Genomic DNA, 10,922 nt, shown 5'->3' on the forward strand with positions numbered 1-10,922 from the left:
GATGTAAGCTAGCACCAAGGCTACAATAAACTAAATCTGAACTTCAATTGTAACTTGGAATAATCTTATCCACTGCTGCAAACGCATGCCACAGTTGCCACACTTCAAACAAGCAAAATATTTGCCCAGCGGTTGTACTCTCATGACGTCACGCAAGAAATTTTTTTATTTCGACAACAGTTCATGTGGTGTGTGTTCGAATTACAAAACCAGAACTTTGTTTTAAGATTGCGTGAGAACAAATGAGTATTTTTTCATAAAAACAAGTGCAACGTGTTTTTGAATATCCCCTTTATGTATTTCAACTCTCAATTTGCATTTAAAAATGGACTTGTCTGCCCCTTTAAGCAGAAAAAAATTTTGAAAATTGAACATGCGGTTTTTGGGATATTGCGTTTTGAAATTTTGTGTTTGTCACTAGGTGACGCTGTTGATATTCCCAATGTTTTTTGATTTTATGCAGAATTCAATAATGGTGTCAATTTTAGTCTGCAAGCATTAGCTAAGGAGTTATGGGGCATTTAAAAAAAATTGGGGGACCAAACGCCAACTCTCAAAGTCATACGCGCCGACTTCCAGGGGGGCAGCCCCCCCGTAAATTTATAGCTGAGGGGCACCAAAAATGGCTAATAGTGGTGTTTCAAAGATAAGAAACTTTGCAAAAAAGATTGAGCTCATTTAAATGGACTTAAACAATGCCGAAAGCGAAAAACAGCCTACGTTGCTCTTGCTCGCAAAACAGCAGCTGATCGCATGGCTTTCTCTGGAACGTGAATTACTAGGCCTACTGAGATGCGCACGCTCAGTCGCTCACAGTCACACACTGCTGATCTTCCCGCACGTGAGGAGCAACTTCAAAGTCAAAACGCGTGGTAGCGAAAATGCCAATGCGAGATTGAATGTTTATTCTCATTTCACGAGTTATCCAAACATCAGTTAGATTTTCTGTGACTTCAAACATGAAATCGATTTTAGCAAACTTTATCGAGTTGAAACTACGACACAACGAACAATTACGTGAATACAGCAGAAAACATGCATTTTTCAAAACGTCATCCGTGTTTTGCTTCAATAAGCAGTAAGCACTGTATTGATGTATATATTGTAAAAATATATACATTTCATACACTCATCTCTATACACTCCCGCACTATCGTATATACTCGAAATAGGTCAATCTCGTGTATAAGTCAAAGCCCTGCTTTTGAGCTGAAAATCGGTGATATTTCCTTCTCCCGTGTATAAGTCAAATAACTTATTTCCGATGCTACCATTCGATGGTTCATCTAAGACTAAGTATTGGTATTGACATACCGGTGTAACGGTCCAGGAGTTACTGCGGTCTAAAAGTTACCGTGCTGCTGCAGCGTGACAGTCTAGAAATGGTGTCAGATCACAAATGACCAGAGTTGCCCGGCGCTTCCAAAAGCAATACAAAAACAAAAATTTTACAACTAAGTTTAATTGAGTAGTTACTCTCAAACTAATGCATACCTTTTCATTTAAGATTAATTAATGCCAAAAATTGTCAATGTAAGTTTTTGAGTCAGTAGAAATTTCAATTATTTTCATTAAAAAAAAAAATTATATTTGGCAACCCTGGTAACTCTTGGACTGCGGTCACTCCTGGACCGTTACACCGGTACTGTGAGGAAATTTCAAAGTAGAGCGGAGAGTAACTTACGCTGCTGGAATAGTCACATAACTATTCACGACAATAATAAGTTAATAAGTAAACCAGCTAAATTAGACGCGCTATTTTCAACAAGATCTTCCCGCCGTGAGATTAATCATGATTCAACAGAATGCATTGTTTTGTTTGCAATGTGTGAGAATTAAATCGAAAATCGATAAAAGAAAAGGTGTTTAATGGTCATGGTCGCAGATATTGCCTGCAATGACGTCTCTTACCGCTATTATCACCTAGCCAACCCGACATCATTGTTTTATGCGACCATTTAGGTTTGACATCGACTTCAACGATCATGGAATGTTACGTAATAAGAACGATTATATCCAACACGCAAAAATAAAAAAATTGATCTCTTAAAACAGCTCTTTGTGCTGTTTTGTCTCGTGAGCTTTGCATATTGCTCAAGACGTGCATAAAGTTTAGAATTGACAAGAAATCATTAAATTTAAAAATTAAGTTTGAATCACTGCAAATAAACGTATTCAAAAGTTTTACTTTGGCCATTTCACAATCCGTAATCTACGTCGGCAATGATTTTGCCGCAGCAAAAATGCGTTCACTTTGAAAACTGCCGCGCTGGAGACAACTGCTTGTCCCGTGTATAAGTTGAACCTGTCTTTTTAAGGTGAAAAATCACTTGCAAACATTTCGACCTATACTGGAGTATATACGATATTCGATAAAAGGCTATAAAGATTTTCGATAAAACACTTTGCCGTTATGTTATTAACGCTTTGAAGGCAAGTAATTAGCAAAACGAGCGAAACGAGGTTAATAAAACTGATAGCGGGTTTCCACTATGTTTGAGATCATGATTTTTTGCGTTTTTTATTTCGATAACTTTTCTCTGTCTTGATCGTTGTTATTCACTCGCACGAAAAGGAAATGAATCGGCTTGTTTTCCAACTATTCCAATTTATTATGAGCTACTGCTAATTTGTATTCATCAAATGCTGGCATTTGCACAACAATCTAACCTCTTAGTGTAATTTATAAAGTTAAGAATCGATTTCGCTATAGTAATAGCATCTTCAGCTTCAAAATTTTTACGACTAGGCGTACTGCATGCGTAAAACTAATAATTTCAAGCAGCGGTTCTAACAAATTCGGTTTGCGACGTAGGTGTCAATATAAGCAAGACAGTAAGCTTAATCAAAGACTATTTTAATTGAGTAAAATAGCGTTATGGTTATGACGTCACCACCTTTCTCGCCCCCCAAGGTTTTTTGAAAAGTCGGCGCCTATGCTCAAAGTGTCATGTGGGTAACGACTAACGAGATATCCCGAAAAAAAATTCGTTCTTGAAAGTTTCTTGCATATACTTCATGATAATATAATGTTTTTTTATCGCTTGTACACGCTTCTATGTATAATTGTACATTTTATTGACGTAAAAGCTAAAATTATTTTAGTTAAGAAAATCAAAATGCAGTGGCTATTTTTCCAAACTATTTGCCATGATTGTGATAAAAAGCATTGCTTCATGGCAGGTATTGCCAGAGTTAGGGTTAAGATGAGAGATTGAGGGTTAAGACTTCAAAATTTTCCAGAATTGAGAAATGTGAGAAAAATAGCCACAGCCAAATTAAAAACACAAATTTGCAAAAACTTGCTAATAAAATAAAAAATATCAACTCATAATCATCTCTCCAAGAAGAGTCAGGTCCCTGATCCTTCAAGTCATGTTTGATTTGTAAAATCCTACTTCCTCTATTCAAATAATTAATCTTAGCAGCTAAATAATACAGTAACTTAAAAATTCAAAACATAAAGCAGAGTCGTTATATTTATAGTACCATACCATACATAAAACTGTCTCAAGCATTTTTTATATGATGACTTTCTTCTTGCTTATGAGGCATCAATTCAGGCAACATCTCCCAATTGCTGAAACCAGTTTTTATATCAGGGTCTATGAGATCCACATGCTCTGCAGGTCGAAACACTGGACAATGATTAATGATGTGATGCGCTTTTAAGTTTCATCACAAACACAGGCTGGTGAGTCACACAAACCCCAAGAAAACATATTGTGTTTGTAGCGATCAACTTTTAGTGTCGTAGACCTGAAAAAGCGATGTGCGATTGCCTTGATTGATTGAATCTTTATCCTTGCACTGGGAAGACTTCTTTGAGAGCTTAATTCAGTTTCGCAAACTTGTAGAGGCTTTGAACCACTGACGCAGGCCCGGCCACCAAGATTGACAAAGTGAAGTTTTTGATTGTTAAAGTGTTGTTGCTGTTGAGGAATTATTCCATCCATTAGATACCGCTGAATAGAGGGCAGTCCTTATGACGCATTGCTCAAGTGTACACCTCGAGATTTAAACTGGCGCCGATTGATCTTGAAGCTTCTTGAATTTAGGGGCTAATAATGTTTCAAGTTAGGTATCTTGAGTTGGCTAGTGCTGATGTAACACAATTTCTGCCCAGTGTTCTGAATATCAAAGTGAAAAAATTCAAGCAAGCATGAGGAAATGACTTTTCTGTTGGTTAAATCTGCAAACAATTTTTTAAATTTTCTAAATCTCGCCAACATACTGCAAGGCAGGCAAACACGCGTTTTTAATCTAGACTTCAAAGTAAAACATTATATAATTATTGTTACAATTGCACTAATGACAATAATTGACACTAAGCAAAAGCAATAAGAGCAATGAGCATGTATAGTGTGTAGACATGGCGACTTCCTTTTTTGTTGATTTTGTGAAAATTTCAACTTTTGTGCCAGTAATATGTGTTGAATAATATCTTGACATTTTTACAGTCAGAGTTTTTTCTTGCCTAAGTTTTGAAGTTAAACAATGTTGTAAAATATTTTTTATTATTATTATTGCAGATGTAAGTTAATCATAGATGAAATAGTTTGCAGAGCAGCATACTTGCTACTGTTAACACATTCTCAGCTAAATTGCAAACAGGGAGGGCATGAGCAAAGAAAGTGCATCTGGCTCTAAAGTGGAAACTTCTAAGAAAGTTAGCGATCCAGGCAGCGGACTACGTTCACTGAAAACAACACCTGGATTTGCCCTGTTTAATTTTGAACTTTATGCCAGGCCTAATAAGGTTATTATGATATTTGGCCTGACTGCTCTAACTGGATGTGTTGCGTATCTTGCTTATATGAATGCTAACAAAGAAAACCAGTCAGAATTGAAAGAAGCTTCAGTACATCACAGAAAGGTTTCAAAGTGGGAATAAAAGATGTTGTTAGCCATAGTTTGTTTGACTGTTTTCAGATGCAGCATTGGGAAGTTGGTGAATCTTTGTACACCCCTTTTAAAGTCACTAACACATCGATCTAGCATAAATAAAAAGAACTTGGAAGAGGAATTGGCTGGGTTGCTATTAGAACAAAGTCAATTAAGCATGATTGATAACTTTGCAAAGTTTACTAAACTGCAGCGAAGAATTGATCCCCTGAAAGACCAACTGAATAAGTTATCTCAAAATTCAGCGCAAAAATTGACTTTTTTTCAAACAATTCTCAAGTGGAGTTTAAAAATTGCTTGCTATGTTGTATTTCTTTACATCGTGATGTTCTATAGATCAGTACCGGTTCTTTCTATGTCATCGAATGTCATTTATCCTGATTTTATAGCTAGAATTATTGCATTTCCTAACGAAGTTGCCGGAAATGTTGGTTGCATGTTTTGGATGATCGCTTCTCAAATCACCATCAGCAACATATACAAGAAATTTATAAAATAAACTTTTGTGTGACAAGATGTTAATGTGCAGACTTCAAATATTAATTGGCATAATACAGCATCAAGATATGAATTAATTTTATATAACTCATAATTTCAAGGTTGTAGTGTGTGCTTGTTCAACAGATAGATAATTTTGATTTTAGAAATGTGTGGCTGTAGCAATTTGAAAGTTAGAGAGCAAAGCAATTTTCAAATTGATTGTTGTTTTAATTCATGTCAAACTTGGCAGGCCTATAAGTTTTTTGCAAACGTCTTTGGGATTAGTTAACATTGTTTTGTTTTGAAGTTTCTTACTACAAGGCAATTAAAAAAGTAGATCAACAGTCACTTAAATGTCAACTCATTGAAATGTTTTTTTTCATGCTTTTTTATTGCAGTTTATAGTAAGTAACGATTTTGTAAGGATTGTAATTTACGTTAGGATACTGTAACAATTGTCATAAAATGGTGTGTCGTTTATTAAACAATAGTTGGCATCAAAACATTTTGCATAATGCAAAGTATTTTCCTTGAAAAGTGGTCCTCGGTTAAAAGTAGTTGTGTTAAGTTGTGCGTCGGAAAATTGGTTGTTTTGAAATATCATTGCTACCTTATATACTCCGAGTATTTATTTGATGCACGGAATGTTTTGTACAGATTTGCGTTGATAAATTTAATGTTGGACAACATTTCTAAGGAAAGTAAAACCATGGCAAAGTCACGGAGTCGAAGTCCTGTGGAAGTGAAAAGGAAACATAGCAAGCATAAAAAGTACTCTAAGGACCGAGAGCACAAATCACGAAGAGATCGTTCTCGCTCTAGGGATCGAAAAAGACGGCGCTCCCGTGATCGAGGAAGCTCAAAGCGATCGCGTTCAAGGTCATCAACTCCTGAAAGAGTTGATATTTTCGGTCGGGCGTTGAGCAAACGAAATGCTCTTGAAGAAAAAAAACGGAAAGAAGAAGAGGAAGTGAAAGCAGCCATTGAACGACAACGTCAGATGTAAGATTCCTTTGTTGTTGTGGGTTGAAGTCTAACTAACGTTCTGTTTCATTCAATTTTCTCATACTGCTTGTCCATTCATTCGTTTGAAACACCCTTAATCTATTGCCACAATTTTCGTTTTAGACAAAAGAAACTAATTGAAGAGAAGATGATAGAAGAGGAAACACAGCGCAGAGTTAAAGAATTAGTCGCCAAGAGGATTGAGGAAGAGCTTGAAAAACGACGCGAAGAGATTGAAAAGGAGGTGAAACCTGCTCTCACTATCATCAACTTGTTTAACTTTTGGATTGATTTACTTTTTCGAATTGACACTGTTGTGAATATTGTCTGTCATTCCCTCCCTCTCTCTAATTCAGCTTAACGGGCTAATCTTCTTCCCAAAACATCACGGTCGGCCAGTTATTTTCTTTCATTGAAGTAGAATTTATAACATTAAGCTTCAGCAAATTTAATTTTATTAATATATTACACGACTAAACTCACTCTGGTAAAGGTAAAGCCAGTTTGTTGTATTTTGTTGAAAAGTTGTCTTGAAAGTTACTGTTACTAGGCAGTCGAGTGTAGCAAGAACTCGGCGATATACACGTGTTTCGCCCATCAGGCTGGGCTCATCAGTACTGCTGAGTTCTTTCTACACTCGACAGCCAAGAAACACATGTTTTTTGGGAAAAGTTTTGATGGCTAGTGTGGAGGCTACACCGGTATGGTTAGCAAAACACAATGCTCGCTGTTCTGTATTGAGTAGTCAGGTAGTGCTGACGCCAGGAAGATCGCTCTTTCTCAACTTAAAAGTTACTATTGTCCTTTAGGTTTTACGCAGGATGGAAGAGCTAAAGAAGGAGATGGAAGCAAAGATGTTGGAAGAGCTGGAGCAACAGAAACAAATCGAGATGAAAGCCCGCCTAGAAAAACAGGTAAAGTGGTCACTTTTGCAATGAAGTATTTCCTTCTTTTCAGAGCAATTGCATATCTGTTTGAATTAAATGATTGTATTAAGATTGGTTTCAATCATTTTGCCGCTTTTCACTTGAACAATTCATTTTAATGGCAATGGTTATCTGATAGTCCACAGTGCGACGTGATATGAGAGATGTCTATTAAGCACAACTGTAGCTTTGCACTGTGAATAAGTATAGGATTAAATCTGGAGTTGTGAAAGTATAGAAGTAAGCCTGTAATTGGTTGAAGAATATACTTCTTAGGTCTCTCAGAGCTTGTACATTTGAACTTTTTGTTTTTACGCCTCCACACTTCTGCTAGAAAGACAGACGCAATAAAGCAGTCAATGAGACTTGTGGCTGAGGCCCATTGTAAAATTGACAGGACTGTCGCTCTATGGTGCAACTTTCTATTAGTTCCCGTAGTTGACGTCCATATTGAGGAACAAGTGCAACTCCCTCTCTATTTGTGGCCGACCTTTAACGTACATCGCCAACGCAAAAAGTACGACAGAGTGTTTACCTTTGTATTCGGCTATGAATTGTATCAGTGTCTCCTTACAGAGTTATTTTCAGTTGTGATAACTACGCAACTGCCATTAATCAAGCAACACAAACATTTTCCAAAACCAATTACGTCCAAACGACGCAATATATCGGCAAAGTTTACAGCCATTGTTGATAACACCCACCTTTCCTTCTTAGTAGATTATAAATTATTTTCCTAGCGTTTCAAAAAACTGAAAGTTAAATTGATTCTTTTTGTTGTCAACGGTAGTACGACTTTGGTGCAGTGCAAGCAAGAAATTAATAAATATCCTATTGGGATCAAATTGGTAAGTTATTGTGTCTAGGTCTTCCTCGCCGAGGGAATTGCAAGCAAACTTATCCGATTTGTTTTTATTTGAAACAGAGATAAGTTACTAAGGAACCGTCCTGATCCTTCAACAATCCGTAATTGGTCACGTAAATTAGAACCATAAGTTAGTGGTATGCATTTTATTATCCTTGCTTGATGAGGTTAGCAAATAACGCCAATGCTGCTTGTTCAGCAATTTGTGCCCTGACATTTGGGATGATCTCATCACTTCTCGTAGAACGAAATTAATAGAATTGGCTTTATTTTCTAACCGAAGTTTTAGTATTTTCGTCTAAATGCAGTAAAATATATTGTAGATTGTAATCACAATTGTTTGCGTGGATTTAAAAACGATTTGAAATATTATCCCAACCTGATTCTTGTGGAACGGCAACGAAGAAATATGTCTCTCTTGAAATTCATTTTAAATACTTTGTTTTAATTTTTTGCCCGTTTTAAGGAGGAAGAACGAAAAAAACATGATGAACTTCAGAAAATAATAGAGGAAAACGAGATAAAGATGAAAGAAGCCCAAGCGAAACTGGTAAAAACAGCTTTGATTTATGTTATAAATAGGACATAAAAGGAATGTAATAGTAATGTTTAGTTCTATATAGCGCTGTATCCATCACAAAAACAAGTTGCTCCTCTGCGCTTTACAAAGCAGACAGTGTCAATGCAGCCGTATAGAAGCGCAACCGAGCACATTGTTACCGAAATCCACTCCATTGCTGAGTGCCAAGCAGGAATAAGATCCAGCACAACTTTTAAAAAGTCTTTGGTATGACCCGACACTCTGCGCTTCTGTTCACAGTTGCACTGCAGGGAAATTGATAAAATAGGCTATTTAAAAAAAATCTAAATTATTTTTAGAATTAGGGATAGAAAACTACTTCGACATCATTTTACGATAAAGGAAACTTCATTTTTGCTTTGTAATTTGTACCATTTTGTCATTTGTGAAAAAAAAATTGTTTAAGGTGATATAACCAGTATGTTATATCACCGCCTTTGAAGGTGGACCTTGGTAGGTGGACATTCATTGCCTTTGCCATTGAATGTGGACATTCAGATAAAGTTCCCATCTCTTTGATCCAAATCTCAAGCTACCACTCATAAGTACTGTAGATATGCCTGCTGCATAGCCGAGTGGTGAGAACCCTGGTACGATACTCGAAAGGGCGCCGGTTCGACACCACTCATGAGCATGTGGCTGTGTTGTCTTTGGCAATACACTTGAAGCTGTGCCTGAAGATGGGTACGGAGATTGGTTTTTTTACCTTCCCGCCTTTTTAACCCAAAGTTTAAACTACCGGACATAAAGGGTGGATAATAATATATTTTGCACCAGTTGGGTGCAAAATAGCGTCAAACCTGGATAAGATAAAATAATATGATTGTAGATATGACACTAGCATTCCTTCGACATACCGTCATGCTTTAGCAGATGTACTATTTCTCTTAACCAGTACCAACTTTCTACTCAGGCTGAAGAACGCCTAGCCATGTTAGATGAGCAGCGACTTATCCATGAGGAGCGGATGAAGATGGAGGAAGAGAAGAAGAAACAAGCTCGACAAGAGCAAAACGTCATCCTAGGGAAGAAGAACACTCGACCTAAGTTGTCGTTCTCTCTTAAATGACAGTCTGGCGCAGTGTTTGCTGTCTAGTCATTGCCTTGTTCCTCCCTTCGCACTCCGAGTCCTTGCGAGTTGGTGTCCAATTGTTCCAAGGACGTTCTTCCTCCAGATGATCGGCCATATCTAGGGTCAAGGAATGACTAGCTCTTCGAAAGAGCTGATAAAACTTGAGCGTTTTATATTTTTCTCCTCGCATTCTTGTTTCCAGAAAATGTAGCCCACGGCACGTGTTTAAGAATCGATTTTTTTATCTTCTGGCCTCGGAGCAGGAGACGTTGTGCGCGTTCAGAGCACTATGTTTCCTCAATGCATATTTGGTACTTTGTCATATTTAAAGAATCACGTTTGCCTAAAGGTTTCGTTTCAGTCTCGGTTACCCTAAGATTTGAAATTCAAGTCTATCAACGGGCGAGTTGTTACATTGCGTGTCAGTGTGGAAGCAATGTTTGAAAATCTGTTGTTCCCGCTTCGAAAGTCAGCCATTGTCTTTGGTAAGTATCCGGGCTGTGGGGACAAAGCGTTATCTCCGAAGCTGTGGCTGTGGCAATTTTCACAGCTTCGTTGTTGTACGAATTCGATTTCTAAAGCTTCACACTAATTTTATGAGCGTTAAATTTTTCTTTAATCTTTTTAAAACATTTTACGAGAAGCAAATATTTGAAATTGGTAAATTTAGAACATGCGTGTTAAACTCACGTTTGCGGTAAATTGCAATGAATATTTCGACGTGAAGAAAACTTTGAAGCAATTTACAGCTTCGGAGATCTGGAGTCAAAGCCAGTGCTTTCTTGCAAACTTCCCACAGTCTGGTTGGTGACAGACACCTCCAAAGTCGCCACCCATGTCTTTGTGAAGTTGTAGTTAGCCCCTTGTGTTCAAAGAGGTTCCACAAATTTGTAAATTACCTTGTAAAATTATTTAAAAAATATTCCTACAACAGTTCAGCTACCCTCACCCCCTCTCAATATATTATCTTTTGGGGCTGCCAAGTTCTCCGTGCCTCTGTTGTAGTCATGTTTTTGTTAGCGCCTACTTTGATTTACGCGTTTTTTCGTCCTTGTGGAGAGAAATAAAATTTATTTGTGATTCTTGCAA

General features: G+C 37.2%; 1 protein-coding gene across 1 annotated transcript; it reads left to right on the forward strand.

Annotated features, from left to right (window-relative positions):
* Positions 1 to 5,404: 5,404 nt before the first annotated feature.
* On the forward strand, positions 5,405 to 10,922 carry LOC145766273 (uncharacterized). Its single transcript, XM_082577947.1, has 5 exons — positions 5,405 to 6,387; positions 6,514 to 6,634; positions 7,200 to 7,304; positions 8,648 to 8,731; positions 9,675 to 10,922. Exons 1-5 carry the CDS (start codon positions 5,900 to 5,902, stop codon positions 9,828 to 9,830), a joined length of 954 nt encoding a protein of 317 aa, XP_082434073.1. The 5' UTR covers positions 5,405 to 5,899; the 3' UTR covers positions 9,831 to 10,922.

The sequence above is a fragment of the Aplidium turbinatum genome, chromosome 3, assembly GCF_918807975.1.
Source record: "Aplidium turbinatum chromosome 3, kaAplTurb1.1, whole genome shotgun sequence".
NCBI classification, from domain to species: domain Eukaryota; kingdom Metazoa; phylum Chordata; class Ascidiacea; order Aplousobranchia; family Polyclinidae; genus Aplidium; species Aplidium turbinatum.